We start from the raw sequence: 15,767 nt of genomic DNA on the forward strand, positions 1-15,767 counted from the left end.
GTTGGCTGAATCTGTGGGCCTCTGAAAGCCCTTAAATTGGCATTTTGGTGCTGAAGCTTGTTAATCAGTCTGACACTGAGTGAAGGAAGGGAGCAAAGGTACCTTTGGGGGCACAGAGTGACCTCTGTAAGCAGAGTCTTACCAGTGCTGCTCCTGACAGACTGAAAATACCCAGTTAATGATCCTTTTCTTATCCTTCTGTGAATAAATTAGTGGTGAGAGTAAGGGTAGGACACCTGTGTTGCTCTGGAAATTGCTGCCTCACATGGACCTTGCTGGAGCCGGTCCAGAGGAGCCAAGGAGCTGCTCCAGGGCTGGAGCCCCTCTGCTCTGGTGGGGCTCAGAGTGCCCATCTGGAGAGGAGAGGGATTGAGGTGGGGAACTTGGGGCCCTTCCAGTGCCTGACAGGGCTCTAGGAGAGCTGGAGAGGGACTGAGGACAAGGGGAAATGGCTTCCCACTGCCAGAGGACAGGATTAGTTTAGATATTGGGAAAGAATTGCTCTCTGTGAGGGTGGGCAGGCCCTGGCACAGGGTGCCCAGAGAAGCTGTGGCTGCCTAGCAGTGTCCAAGGCCAGGCTGGACAGGGCTTGGAGCAGCCTGGGACTGTGGGAGGTGTCCCTGTCCATGGCAGGGGTGGCACTGGAGGGGCTTTAAGGCTCCTTCCAAATCAAGCTGTTTTGGGATTCTGTAACTCTGTTTAAGAATGCAGCGATTTTTTGCACCAGTGTCCCGAGGGCTTTAGAGTAATTTGCCTAGAATACATTTTTAATGGGAGAATTGCTGGATATATCTTATGCCAGCTGAAACAGAGACTTCAAAATTCTCTCTTGTAGTAAAACAAAGGAAACCACATAAATCATAGTCAAGAGGGAAGAAACCTGTTTTATTGCTGTAGATGTATCAGGTACAACTTAACCTAATGTTTGGGAGAGAAGATGAAAAATTGGAGGTATTATTCATGTGAGTTTATTTTTAGAGCCCTCATGTGCTTACATGTCAGGGGGATGGAGCGAGCTGATCTCTAAGGTCTCTTCCAACACAAACCATTTTGTGATTTTATACTTTTTTAATTCTTTGTGAGAGGTGACACACTCAAGAGACTCTCCTTGGGATTGCTGTGCTGAGGGTTTTTCCTAAGACTTCATGACACATTGGTCTGGGAGTGGGGTCTTGAAAGAACTCAGTGTTCTCTCCAGTGGCTTTTGGCTGAACACTGAGGGATTTTCTCCATGGACACTGGGGAAGGAAAGGATCAGCCCTGAACCCCACTGTGGTGAGCTCTGTTTGGAAATGAAAGCAGCATCTCCTGGATTAAGAAATAGCAGATTTCTGCTCATAGGGATGTTGGGGTAATGTCAGGACACCACAGCATTAGGGTGTCATTAGGGTGGCTGCCTTTGTGAAGTTCTTGCCACAAATTCATTGTGCCAGTTTATGTTGGTGTTGAGTGTGTGAGAGATGAGGAGGGAAGCAAAGCAGTAGAGAGCCCTGTGAGTGTGGCAACACCCTGAAAACTCTCTGGTGAATTCCCTATTAAAGTTTCAGGTGACTAATTTGGGTGCTGAATGTGGTTGAGCTGAGGATGAGCCACAGCTCCTTCTGAAAGTTCTCCTGATCCCTGGAGGTTGCCTGTTTTTATGAATGTCATGTCCTAACTTGCTTTTGCATTACAGCATGAAAGCCCTGAAGTCTTCAGTGGCTTTTAAACCTCTCTGGGATGTCCCCAGCTGTTTACATCCAGGGAGAATGGCAACTCTTAGTCAGCTGAGGAACACATGTGTCAGGCAGGGTTCCTCCCTCCTGCCCCTGGGTGCTGACAGCAGCTTTGCTGACTCCTGGGTGCCCATCTCTTCCATTTCCCTCTGACACTGAGCAGCAACTGATAGCTCAATACTGAATACTTTGCTACTGCCTCCAGGATTAGAATAACTGAGCACTGTCATCTCTGGCACAAAGTTGTGTGATTTTTTTTTCATGCTGTTCTGCTTCTGTCATTCAAAGAAGAAAAATACTGTAAAGGGAGGGGTTGTGTTTCATTGGAACATCTGCAGGACCTGTAACTTGGAGTGTTGTGCCAATGCCCAGTGTGAGTCCCAGCACCCTTCCTGCATGGATATCCCATGGTTGCATGTGTTTGGCTCTCTTAAAGCATGGTTCCCCAAGAGAGAATTTATCATTGCAGCCCTTTGGTAGCTCAGTGTTTTAGGGGAGGATGAGGAATCCAATCTTACACTTGATTGCTGGCTTTCTCCAGGGGTTCAAAGGAGATATTGCTGAGTGGGTGGGGAGTAGTGTTTGATTCAAATTCAGTTCACTGAGGGGAAAAAGTCTGAAGAGATGAGAATGGTTGAAGCATGGCAGTAGGGCTCAGGAGCCAGGGCAGGCACACTCTGTGGGGAAAGGCTGGTGGCTGGTCTTGGCACACAGTGAAGGGAGGCTTTGTATTTTCATTTCCCTTTTTGTGCAGAAGCTGCAGCACCAGGAATTTCATTGGAAAGTCAGCCTCATCAAACAGGGCAGGAGAAGAGAGAGTCCCCACTTGCTGAGGGAAGTCCAGCAGGGTGGATATTTCTGAAGCCATGGGCTTTTGTTTCCTCCAGCCATACTCTGACATCTGCACTGAAAGGCTTTTTTATGTGGGCTGAGTATGGAAGCTGCAGTTGTTGGAAGCCAAGGATTTCAGCAGAGGGAGGTAAAATACACAGAGAGGGTGCACATAGAGAGCTGCTCCTTCAGTGGTTAGTTCAGCAATAGCTGTTAAACCTTGCTTGAGAAGCAGCCTCCAGACTCTGCCTTTCTCCTCAGCTTGTTTTCCTGGATGCTGGGATGGTGATCTGAGTGTGGAGCAGAGTTCATTACCTGGATGAACCAGAGGGAAGAAAAAGCTGCCTGTATTCAAACAGCCTCCGTCTGTATCACTGCAGCAACTGACTTGACAGCCTGATGGATTGAGGGAATGCGTGGGATGTGCTGGAAAAGTTTGATTTTTCAATTTCATCTATCCCTTCCCTGGGCTGCTAGCTGTCAGTCAAGCCCTACAGGAGCAAATGTTTCCTGATACAGCTATTCTCCTGCATGTTTGCTATGGAACACCTTAGTTGTGGAGATAGGCAGTTGATTTCCTGTTGCTTTTCTATCCCTTTCTCCAAGAGGTTCCCTCAGAGATGCTTAAGATGGATGTCCTGCCTGCACAGGGGCTTTCCATGTCAGTGCTGCTGGTGTAGCCTCACTGGCAACTGCATTTTTCAGCCAAACCCACAGCCCCTCAAGGGTGTGCCAGTGCTGATTAAACTTTCAGGAAAGGCTTCAGGACAGGTGCCAGCATGGACTTCAAGCTCTCCAGGAGAGATCAGCTGCAGGACTGTTCTGGGGAAAGAGTTTCCCTCCCTTAAGATCCTTGTGCAGGACCTGGTTTGGATCCTGTCTCTGGGAGTTTGGTTCAGTGAGGCCATAGAGATGGTGCTTTGCTGTAAGACTCACAAATATATATCAGCAAATTATAGAGACTCAGGGCCTTTTCAGAAGAGGAAGTGTGCAAAGCTCCATTTTAATGTAAAAAGGCAGGATTAATATTGCTCTTCACTGAACATTTGTGTACTTTATTGCACCAGACCCCTGTAATGGGGCTGTGTTCTGTCCCACTGTGGACCAGAAACCTCTGAATCCCTGTCTGAGCTGATCCCTTCCAGCCCAAACCATTCCATAAATGATAAAGTGTCTTCTTGCCACCAGTACTGTGCAGTTTGCAGTTCTTTAGCCCATTCCCATCTGTCTTGTTCTGTGCTGTCAGTGAATTATTGGATGCTGATAAGGAGAGAGTTGTCTTTTCTTTTGGTAGCATTTAAATTAATTGATGGATCACTTACCCTCATTGCTCCTTCTTGGAAGCTGATGTGCTGAGATTGCTGCAAGCTGTGGAAGGTGTCCCTGCCCATGGCAGGGGGTGGAAGGAGAGGATCTTTAAGGCCCCTTCCAACCCAAACCATCCCATGATTCTGTGATTCCTGGGGAAACAGACACAGGCTCTTCTGTTAGTATTACACAGCACATCTGTGTTTTCCAGGAAACTGGCAGGATGAAGTATGTGTAGCCTTTTGTTTAGAGCTTGGGAGACTTCAAAAATCTTGGTTTGTTTTTGTTTTTCTCCCAGGGCAGCTCTTTTAAAACAAACTCACACAGCTGTAAATGACCACATTCATAGCTCCAGGCAGTACCAAAGTGGGCAAGGAGCAGCACCTGTGTGTAAGCTGCATACCCTGTGATTAGTCCAAAATAAATCACCAGGAATGCAATGTAAAGGCAGATTTGTTTAAATTATGGGCAGGCTGGGATGTTTCCCTGAGCTGTTTGAGTCCTTTAGAAAGAGAAATAATGTTGTCAAACCGTTGGCTGTGTTGCTTGTGCCACTCCTCAGAGATTATCATTTCGCTGATGTTAATGTGGTCTGAGCTCTGTCTCATTCTGAACTGCTTTACAAGTAAAGCATGGGAAAGCCAGAGCATTGCTTGGCTTAGGGATTTATCCTGCTTTTTATTTAATCATCCCATTGCCAATTGCAGTTCTGAGAGTTGCTCCTGATTCTGAGTGATTTGAAGTGTGGAGTCTATGAGCAGAGTTGACTGAAGATCTTTGTGTTTGAGCAGCAAGGGAAAAGGGGTTCTGGGCTCTGCCAGAGTTTTATTTGCACCTTGAGGACAAACAGCTCCAGTTTTGTTGTCACAAATCCTGCAGCACTGGTGTTTAGAAGAGTCATTGGTGGAATAAGGGGATAAAACAGCTTGTCAGCTCCTGGAGATAGAAAATAAATCAGCTGAGCTGAAACAAAAAGGTTGTTCATCCTGAATCCTGCAGTGCTGATGGTAAAACACATTTCTGTCACTTAATACATCTTTCTGGGGAAGCAGAGGTGGAATTTAGTGCTAGAGGAGGTATGATATGCCTTTCTCCCAGGGTTTCTTGCATGTCTGGGTTTTGGGAGAGGGTGTCATAATTCACTGAGTGATTTGGACTGGGAAAACTTACTGTGGCCATTAGTCTGGGGTTTGATGTGGGGTGGAAATTTGATTGCAGCAGGGGAAAGCATTCCAAGAGGACTGGTCACTTCTCTGCTTTTGCTTTGCAGCCCTCCCTGCTGCACTGTAACCGGTGGAGCCTGGCAGGACCATTTGTGTCACCCCTCAGTCACTTCCTAAACCGGTGTTTTCTTTTCCCGCTGCAGGGCTTATGCAGAGGACTCTGTCAGACACGGCCCGAGGGCAGAGCCAGGGGAGAAGATGAAGCAGGAGGAGGAGGAGGAGAGCAGCAGCAGCAGTGAGGGCAGGAGGGCTGTGGCCTCGGGCGATGAGGAGGCGCCGGCTGAAGGGAAGAAGAAGAAACGCTCGGGGTTCAGGGACCGCAAGGTACCAAACTCGGGCAGCTTGCAAGAGGAAAACTTGCTCTGTACCTGTCTGTGTTTGCTAAGGGACCTCACTCTTTTGGGAGCCTGCTTTCTCAGCATGTAGCCATGAGTTTCTGCAGGTTGAAATGTGTGTGTTTGGAAAGCACAGTACACTGATCTCTGAAATGGAGACCTCTTTCCCCACCTCCACTTACATGTCCAAGGTAATCAAGGCTCCTGCACTGATGGCTGTTAGGATGGTGCATGCAAAGCAGGGAATTGTTGCCAAAGCTTTTAAACCATCTGGGATATTCAGCATGTGTGTCTCTGAGTCCATCCTTTTGCCTGTGAATATACAAAGTACATACAGGAAGAAGTAGAGGGTGAATGTGGAAGGGAGGGTTGTAGGAAAGGTGTACTTTAATTCTTGATTTCATTCATTTCATTATTCTGTGCAAATGTACTTATTGAAATGCAGGCTCAGTTCCCCTTCTTGGTTAGTCCTGGCTCTCTCTTGATGCTTCTGGCTATTTCATTTTCAAGAGGAGGAAAGCTTGAGTAATAAACTCTCTTGTTGGCTTGTGACCTGCCTTCGCTCTTGGGGAGTTCCAGGAGCTTTGGGCACCTCAGAACTGACAACTGGTTTGGCACTGTCTGAAACCACCGTTATTAAAGGATGTGTAATTTGATCTGGCAGAGTCCTCTAACTGGGAGCTGGCAGACAGCAGTATTTTATTTTTTAAGCCCATCTGGATGTCAATTTTATAGGGCTGTGTTGGATGATGTAATATCTTTGCAGCACCAAAGGGGAGAAAGGAGTTGTGAAGAGCATCTACTCCCATTTTGTTATGACTTGCTTCTGATACTTATTTTTAAGCCTGTATTCTGGAGATTGCATCTCATTAGCTGTTAAATTGTGGGTAGTCATATAGAGTGGCTTAACAGCTTCTCATGAAAAATTAAGAGCTGTTTCCTTTAGAGCTGCTGAATCATTTTGGTTCCTGGTCAGAAAAGATTACACAACTTGAGACTTCAAGTGCTTCGTGGTGTTTGGGGCTCCAGACTCTCTCCTGTTGTGACTGTTGGTGGCAGCTCAGTGAAGTTATGTAGTGAGATATTCAGAATTGTCCAGGAATGTGGGTTCTTGCTAGTTTTCATGGCAGCTGGGTGTCAGGTGCTCTGACAACTTCAGCTCTTGCCAGTATCGCTCAAGAAAAGCAGGTTATTGCTTTTTTCCAGTGTTAGCAGATGGAGGCAGGTTGCAAAGAGCAAACCACGGTCCACCTCCACCCACGCTCTTAATTTTGAATAAAGTGAGTGCAAAGATTGATTTTTGTGTGACGTGACTGCTGCTGGGGCAGCCACAGGAAGTTTTCTACATGCAAGGACTATTGTTTCAGTTGTTTGAGATGTGCTGACCAGCTCCTTCCTTCCCAAACTAGGCAGGGAGGAATATGACCATGATTTCCAAATGAGACACAAGCCAGGTGTGCCCAAAAGGTGGGAGCAGAGCGTGGCCTGGATCCTTTCCCATCCCAGAGTGCCTTCTCCAACAGCAGGAGCAGCAATTTCCCTGGGGACAGCCCTCACCATCTTTGTGCCAACACAAGCCTTTTCTCTGCAGCCTCCAGACAGAATGTGCCTTGTGTGGCCCGAATGCCAATGTTGCAAAAGCTCCTTTAAACGCAGGATGTGCCAGGTATTGTCCCGGGTGCCTGCTCGGTGTTTGGTCAGCAGCTGCTGCAGTGAGTCACCCGGAGCTGTTTGAATGTGGCCAGCTCGGATGTCAGGGGAAGGTGTGCCCTGCTCCTGACTCAAATCAGGGCTGCTCCCCGGATGTGCTGCTCCCCTGACTGTGCAGCACCCCGGGGATTCTTGACTCCTCTGTCTGTTTGAGAAAACCCCAACAAAGCACCACCCACAGTACAAACTCTTCCCAGCTCTTCCCATAATTAATTGAAAATAGCGTGGGATTTTCCTTGTGAAAAAATTAAGCCTAATTGGAAGTGTTTAACACTTGTTTGTTATCCTAATGTTGCTTTTAATGAAGATGATGATTAGTGGCGAAGCAGTAAATTAAGTTTGACATTGCTGTTTTAGATAGTGATCCAGTGAGAGGGGGAAGCTGAGATACAAAGAACATAAAGCACTCTCAGGTGTTGGGATTGTGTGTGGATGCTTCCCAGGCAAGTGTTGTCTGTGCAGCAGGGCAGAAAAGAAAAAAAGATTACTTGAGTGCCTCAATATAGTTTGAAGGCTAATGAGCTGTAATACAGGATGGGGGCGGGCTGATGTGTTAATTAACTTGCTAAAAGTGTTTGCATGCAGCACTAGGGCTGACTTATCAAGATGTACTGGCAGTGTTTGGGTCCTGCAGGTATCTTGCCTTGGGGTGTTCCTCGTGCTGAGCCTTCATTTGGGTGTGTGTCACAGGGGGAAGCACGAAGAAAATGAGTCCTAATTAATTTCCCCTGTAAAGATGTGTGCTGCTGCATAGTCAGGGAGGCCCTGGTGGTGCTCTGTGCCTTGAGATGTTAATTTAGAGCTTTATTTTCATGTCAGCATAGAATTTAGGTTTTTTTTCTTTTAACCTGAGGCTTGGCATAAACATTGACAGTCTCAACAGCACCTTCACTCTTGTAGAGCAGCAGGGATTACTTACTTGTCTTTCTCCTCCAGCACATGCTCTACTCATAAATGCAAAAAAGAGATTTTTCCCTTTGGGTTATATCATCTTTCTCAAGGTGCCTGATTACCTGAGGCTGCATTTCTGGAGACAGGAGGAGAATTTTGACTGGTCTTCCTTGCATCAAGGACTGGTTTGTACTGCAGAAAAGTGAGAGGTCAGGAGAGGAGACACTTGCCTGGCATGGATTTCAGTCCAGGTAGCTTTGAAGCAGTGCAAAAACCCCTCACAAATGGTTGTCTGTACCCAAGACATGGGCTCCTAACTCCACATTTGTTTTGGGGGATCAGGCCACCCTTGTTAGCACCCACTTGATGTTCAGCACAGGCACAAATAAATGAGGTTTTCCCCATTTGCAGCATCTTGGCTGCTCCCTTCTTGACCTGGCTTCGTGTTGCACCCAGCCTTGCAGCCAGAGGGATGGGCTGCAACATTTGTCAGTTTTTGCCAGCTGATTAGCTCATTACCAAGAATGATGTAATTGTGGGTTCAGCTGCAGGCAAAGGGGAAGGAGTGTGGCTGCATTTGTTCCCTTCTTGTAGGGAAGCTTGTGGAAGAAGTGAGATTTCAGTTGTGATGAAAGCAGCATGTGAGATGCTAAAAAGCAGTTTAGATTCTACTCTTTTGGTCCACATTGTGCGTTTTTGTGCTGTAAGATGAGACAGGAGATGTGGTTTTGAGCCCATGTTGTTAGTAAGCTGTTGTTGTTGTGCAAGTAATACTCTAAATATTCTAAACATGAGGAGAAAAGCACCTGAAAGCAACAAGCCTGAGAGCAGCATCTTGGCAGGGGATTAAAACAGATGTGGAGGGAAGAGCCATTGTGGATATGGCGTCAAGTGGGGTAAAATGAAACATGGTTTTAGTGGAGAATGTCAGGACTCTGTCTCTGGTGCAGCAGTGGGGCTGTTGGGTTGTGCCCAGCTGGGTTGAGGGAAAGCACTTCATAGTGCCTTGCAAGAAACTTTACCACAGGCTTGGAAGATTTGGTTGATGAGGTTTTTTAGCTAGAAAGCAGGCAGTGTGGAAGGGTTGCCATGGATGGAGGGAGCTGGTCTGTGGTGTCTGCTCTTGGCTCCAGTCTGGGGTTTCATACTGCCCTTGTTTTATTTGCCTTCCTTGAAGGTAAAAATACTGAGCTGTTTCTGGCTGATTAAGCTGGGTGGGGTGTTATTCATGAGATCAGGCAGGAGTGAGATATGGCCTGCACCCACAAGTGGAAGGATCACTTTGGCATAAGGAGCTGCCTCCTGCCAGGGGGGAGCAGTAGACAAAGCCAGAAAGAGGTGGAAAAGTGGGTGTCATCTTTTACTTGGAGCTTGGCTATAAAGCAATTTTCCTCATTCCAATGCCCTTAGCTGTGCAGAACCTTGTGGACTGAAGCAATAAAAGTGGGATTAGGTTTGTTGATTAGAGGTACAAAGGCCCTAGGGAAAAAACCACTTTCTCCTGCAGTGGTTGATGCAAGGACATGTGAATTCTGGAAGAGCTGTGGTGATGCAGAGAGGAGTGGGGAGAATGCTTTAGGTGTTGTCATTCCAGGGAATGTCATCTGGGGCAAATAAAGAGGGAGGCTTTGCTTTACCAAGGCCTGGCTTGGAGGATTTGAAACATTTGGCTTTTTTTTTTTATCCTAGAAGTAAGAAAAACTAAAGAGGGTGTTTTCTGTGTGATAAACATCAGGCTGAGGAAGTTGTTCAGGAATTTAAGGACAAGGCTGAGCCAGGACCGAAGCCAGGAATGATCTACAGCTGCCTTGGCAGTACCCTTGATGTTGCCTGTTCTCTTGCAGCACATCTTTGGAGGGGATTTTTTCCTCCTGTAGCTCTTGGCCAGCTGCAGGTTTCAAGTACATTATGGACTGTTAAGCACAGCATATAAGGCAGGAATGAAGAGCTGAAGTAAGGAGGAAAGTTTTCTGTGCTATACATGATGGAGTGTAGGTGTGTGTGCCTTTTTCCACCCTTGTGGCCTTGTGCTGGGATTTTGTTTAGAAAAGCTGTCGTTGTCTTTGATTAATTCCAGCTGTTTGAAGGGAAGCTGCTTCTAGGTACCAAAAAAAAATAAAATCACTGCTGGCAGAGTTAGGAAGAAGCAGATTGGTGGGGAGGACTGAGTTTCTGGGGAATTCTGCCAATGTGATAGAAAAGAGGAAAAAATGAGCTTGGGTGACTGAGCAACCAGCTGCGGCTCCAAGTGATTTTTTCCAAGACTCTGCTTGAAAGTAAAGGTTTCTCCCAGCCTTCCAAGACTTTTTACTTCATATATTAATCACAAATCAAACCCTTCAGCACTGTGGCGAAGATGTTGGGCTGCTTTAGATTCACAAATGTGATGCCAGTGTGTTTTCTTATGCTCATGTTTTTAAAACACCTTCAGGGATTTTGTGAATTTGTTTTTCTTCTGCGACCATGAAGAGTCTAAATTTATTCATAGTAAAGATTTTTAGTGTTTGTTCTTCATCCTGGGACATCAGCAGCTGATATGGCCAGTTTTCCTGGATATTTAAAGGGTCTTTGAAAGGAGTAATGCCAAAAGAGTCCAGAGTTGTGTTTCTGCATGCAACTTGTCCTGTGGCAAATCTCTTGGAGGACTGAGAATCAGCGTGGGGCAGGGACAGTGCACATCTAATGCTGGCTGAATTTCATTTCAGGTGATGGAATATGAGAACAGGATCAGAGCCTACTCCACACCAGACAAAATCTTCAGGTACTTTGCCACGCTGAAGGTGATCAACGAGCACGGCGAGTCCGAGGTGTTCATGACCCCGCAGGACTTTGTGAGATCCATCACCCCCAACGAGAAGCAGCCAGAGAGTGAGTGCTGCAGGGGAGCTGCTGTGGAGAGCTGACACTCCCCAGGCTCTGCTCACCTGCTCTGTAAACTTCCCAGCTCTGATTGCCAGGGCTAGGAAACATCTCCTGAAGGTCTCCTGCTCCAAGCCCAAAATTAGCCTGAGTCCTTTCATGTTTCCCAAAATGCTGTTGCAGTGTAGCAGAGCTGGCTGGTGTGAGCCCTGAAGAGCAGATGGGATGCCTTGCCTCCTATATTTAATAGGGAAATATTGCCTTGAACTGAAACACTTCCCAAACCTACAAAAGGAGGTTGCTTTGGCAAGGAAAACATCAGCAATAAAGGCTGGACTTGGTGATCTTAGGGGTCTTTTCCAACCTAAATGGTTCCAAAGGGGTTGAGGCAGCCCCATGTGATGGTGGTCAGGGTAGGGCTCATCTCTGCCATCTTCAAATTCCCTGTGGGTTGCAGACAAACACTTGTAGTACCTGGGGAGGTTTTGGCAATCAAAAAGTGGGAGAGAGACACCTTGCTCTTGTCTGGAAAAATGTGTCCTTAATATTTGGTGTTGATTGTGTAGCAGGAGGCATTTGTCTGCATTTTAGAGATTTTTGTCTCCATTTAGAGATTCATGTTTGGGGTCTCCATTTAGAGATTCATTTTGTCTCCATTTTAGAGATTCATTTTAGAGTTTGGGGTGAGATGTGGGTGATCATGTTTTTTGATCTCCCACATTATATCTCAAAGAATGAATCAGGTTTTTGTCAAATTAAAACTTCCCTTGTCTCTGCAGACATTTATGAAGAACTGCAGTCCCCAAATGTTAAATATTTGAGTGTGGGGTTTTATGTCCAAATTGTGAAACTGTTTTGATATCTTAGATGACAGCTGCTAATTAAATACTGTGTACCCTTGTGCTTAGAAAATAACAATATGAAGTGTGTGCAGGAGGGAAGAAAAAATAACCCTGGCATTAGTGTTTAAAGCATGTAGGTGAATTGATATTTAGGTTTCCATCCTAAATTTCCATTTTCCCTGGAAATGGCTGTAGTTCCCATGTGAATTCATGGCTGTAGGTTACCATCTTGTCTGTCTCAGACTCCTTGAATTGGTGATTAGAAAAGCAGTAGCACCTGTCTGGGAGCTTAAAACCTGAAAACATCCTGTGTTTCTTTCAGCACATCTGATTCTTCTTTTAGTTCTTCCACGTGCTTGGTGCATTTTAGGGTGTGTACAGCAAATAGGTGCAAGTATGCTGAGCAAACACCTCCCTCAGAGACAAGCAGAGGTGACTAATGGGAAATAATTAATTCATCAGTCTTAGCCACTCACTTCCCATTGCATTCCCTTTGTTGTCCTGGCTGTTGATGTTGTCCCCATGGTGCCTGCAAATGCTGCCAGTGAGTGACACACAGCAGCTTGGGAGGGAAGAAAGTGGATTTAGGTGTTTCTAGCAAGTGGAATGGGATGGGAGCTGAGCTTGGGCAGGGCAGGAAGGGAGGCATCTTGGATTTTGTTGAGTTGAAAAATCTGTCTTCAGAACACTTAAAGAAATTTTGTGGATTTGCTTCTAGATGGAGCTGCTCTACTGTGGTTGTTCCTTACCAGCTCTGTACATCATCACAATCACAGTAAATGGGTTTTTTTAACACATAATGAACAGTAGAAGAGTAAAACAGTTATTGCTACAATAAAGTCAAACCAGCCATAACCTTGTTCTGAAATGTTTTTAAAGCTGGTAGTAAAAAATAAAAGGAAGATAGGTCTGGTTTTCAGATCAGAAATGGAAAACAAAGAGTGCTACCTGCTGGCCAGATGAGTTCTGTACTTCACACCCTGCTGGTGCTTTTGACTCACAGGGTAATTTAGGTTCCAGGTTAGCTGGGAAATGCTGGGGCTGCTTTCATCCTGAGTCACAGCCTGGGTGTGCCCTGCACTGGGGCTGGAGCATCCTCCTTCATCCCAGGCCTTTCCTTGGGGTTGGTGCAGCCTGGTGTGTTCCTGGGGAACCTCCTGGAGGTAATCCCTCAGTGTGCTCAAGCTGCAGCTCATCATTTCAAGGAGTAACTTCTTGTAAAAGCCTCTGCTGTTTTAGGGAGAGAAAACACTGAGGAGTAGAAGTGATCTGGAGTAACGAGGTGCCTCAGTCTCTGTTGTATTTATTTTTAAACTGCTCATCCTCTGTGAAGGTATTGTGTGCCTGATTCATTTTTATGGATTTAGGGGAAAGTTTGATTTATTGTCAATAAAGTGTCAGCTTAATTCTGGCCTGTGTTTTGCTAGCTTGGGGAAAATGAATGCCAATCCCTCAGCTCCTGCAGATTGCTTTCTCTGCTTCACTCAAACTTCTTGCCACAGCATTCCCAAACAGGCAAGCTGTGCTTAAGTAATGACATGAGCTTGCTGAGCTTGGAATGGTTTGTCAGAAGAAGCCAAAGAATGGCATTAAACTTGAAAGCTGCTTTAAAAAAAAATTCCTTTCTGTGCTATCTGGAAAGTTCAAGTGCCAGGAGAAGCGTGGGTGGTGATTTCTGCTCCCTGCAGTCCTGTATTATTTTTATTTCTCTTATGTCCTCTCATACCTGAGAGGTTAAATTTGCTCCAAGAGTGGATGGGAAGGGATGGCTGTTTCCTGCCTGGTGCTTCCTTGGAACCCCAGTCCCAAACCAGCTGAAAATAAGCTGAAAATTCTCTGTCTCTGGTGGGAAGTGCAAGGATTCCCTCCATTTCCCCAGGTTTATCTGGGCCATTCTGCACTGATCATTTTCCTGAGGAAAGCGAGTATTTTGGAGCATCCTGGACTAAGAAGGAGCTGTGTCATGCTCAGCTTTCCTATGGCCTTTGCAATAAGGACTGAAAGAAGTAAAAAATACTACTTCTATCTCATCCCAGCATGTTGTAATGAAAGCAGGTTCTTCCCAAACCAGTCCTGTATTGACCTGGCTGATTATCCCAGACTCCTGCCAGAGGAAAGATGCATTTGAGCTTCACCACATAATGAGCAGCAAGTGAAATATCTGAACTCTTGGAAGGTGTTTTGGTTGGGTTGTTTGTTTTGTTTGAGTGCCAGAGACCCCAGAGATGCTGCTGAAGGCCAGGCAGAAGCAGCAGCTGTGTCTCTGTGAGGGGATGGTGGCAGAGGTAGAGTGTGCAGCTTGCTTCTCCTGGTAGAAAATGTTTGTTTTCCACGTCTGAGCTGCATGGGGAGCTGAGCACAAGCTGGCCTCTGGGGTGGTACAGTGCATGAGTGATTATTTGTAATTTTGATTAAAGCTTATGAAATGTGGATCTGATCTCCTGTACAACCATCAGCCAGGAGCTGAGACAAGCACTCATGTAATGAGGAGGGGAGAACTCCCTGGGCTGGTACAGATCCCTAAAGTTACACAAAATGATCAGCTGGGATATTTAAGACCTAGAAGGAAGCCAGAGATTCTGGGATTCCAATCCTTCTGGGAATTCTCTCCCTACTCTTCCCTGGTACATCTGCTGAAGAGCTCTTTGGAGCAAGGATGTGAGTGAGAGGTAAATCCATTTGTCTCCTGACCAAGGTGGGGCTCTTTTTCCGTGGAAATACAAAATGCCTGGGCAAGAATCATCTTTGAGCCTGTCAGGCCTGATATGAGAGCCCAGGAAAAGAGCCAAGGAGGAGCAAGAGATGCATTTACCTCTATGCTTATGTGCTGAAAGTCACACAAAGGAGGCTTCCATACAGTGCCAGGTGTGGCTGAGCAGGTGTGTTAGGAGTGCATGTCTCACAGGGAAACTGCCTTGATGGAGCAGGAGCAGAGAGATGAGAACCAAGTCCCTTGCTGCTTCCTTCCTGGAGCAAAGCAGTCCTGGAATTGAAGCTGAGCACTTCAGGGCTGTTGTCCTTCAGGGCTGTTGTCCCCTGAGGCAGCTCATTGTTTGCTTGCAGATTCCATTTTAGATTCAGAGAGGAAATACTCTGAATACAACAATCAGATGCTGGATTACAGCTCTGGAGGGGAAAGCTTGCTCCAGCATTTTCTCCTGCCATAATGTGGCATATCACAAGCACAGTTAGCAGCTTTTCAGTCTTCATAATTAGCCCTTTTATTCATCTGCTAGCAGTAAAGGAGTCCATGGTATATATTAAGCAGTGGGGGAAAAAAAAGCAGATCATGAGTGAATGTTACCCAAATAATGTGCAAAATCTGACAAGGATATCAAGACTTGGAAGGAATTGAAAAGGTTTTTCCATCAGTGAGAAGCTGCTGGTGTCCCAGAGGAAATCATGGTGGTTTCTAATTGATCTCAACTGCGTTCTTGGCATAATATAATTGTCCTTCTCCTGGAAGCTCCTTTTTAAAATGTTTTTTAGAACTGCAGTCTATAACCTACTGCCTATGGATTTATTTTTACAAGATAACATGAAGAGCTTAGTAATTGACTGCATATTTATCAAGTGTGGTAATTAACTGGCTTTGAGAAAATCCATGGAAAGTATGTTTTTGTTAATCAATAGGAATATAATAAGCATTTGATTTTAGATTTGGCTATTGCTGAACAAGAGCAGGAACAAGTTATTCTGTGTTTTTTCCTTAACATAATTCATTCCTTCTCCATGAAAATTCATTCCTTTCCTCCAAAATGAGAGAAGTAAATGCAGGGAGTATGGTTCTGCTGTTGAACACCACCTTCTCCGCTTTGTGGCAGGCAGTGAGTGTTCAGTAATTTTTGCTTTATATTGAATCATTTTTATTTTTAGAGTGCTGTGAAAGTACCATCACACGAATAAAAGTGGCAGCCTATATCCCTGGTATTGGTGAGTAAATGGTGTCAGTCTACTCTGAAATAACATTTCTAGTGGTGCTTAGATACTCCATGGCAGTGCTGCTGTTTATTTGGGGCTCCTGGTAGGTGCCATCAGAATTTGCAGGGGCAA

At 45.7% G+C, this 15,767-nt stretch overlaps 1 protein-coding gene across 2 annotated transcripts in view; it reads left to right on the plus strand.

The window, feature by feature from the left end:
• MICU1 (mitochondrial calcium uptake 1) overlaps nt 1-15,767 on the plus strand; it is a 214,249-nt gene that overhangs the window by 15,126 nt on the left and 183,356 nt on the right. For both annotated transcript variants that reach the window (XR_008483830.1, XM_054288300.1), the window contains exons 4-5: nt 5,221-5,401; nt 10,719-10,881. Coding sequence is in view for 1 of the 2 variants with exons in the window: in XM_054288300.1 (XP_054144275.1) it covers nt 5,221-5,401; nt 10,719-10,881 (344 nt within the window). In the remaining variant the exon portion in view is untranslated. The remainder of the gene's footprint in view (nt 1-5,220; nt 5,402-10,718; nt 10,882-15,767) is intronic.

The sequence above is a fragment of the Melozone crissalis genome, unplaced genomic scaffold (genome assembly GCF_028551555.1).
Source record: "Melozone crissalis strain CALT ecotype California unplaced genomic scaffold, PUWL_Pcris_2 ptg000062l_1, whole genome shotgun sequence".
NCBI classification, from domain to species: domain Eukaryota; kingdom Metazoa; phylum Chordata; class Aves; order Passeriformes; family Passerellidae; genus Melozone; species Melozone crissalis.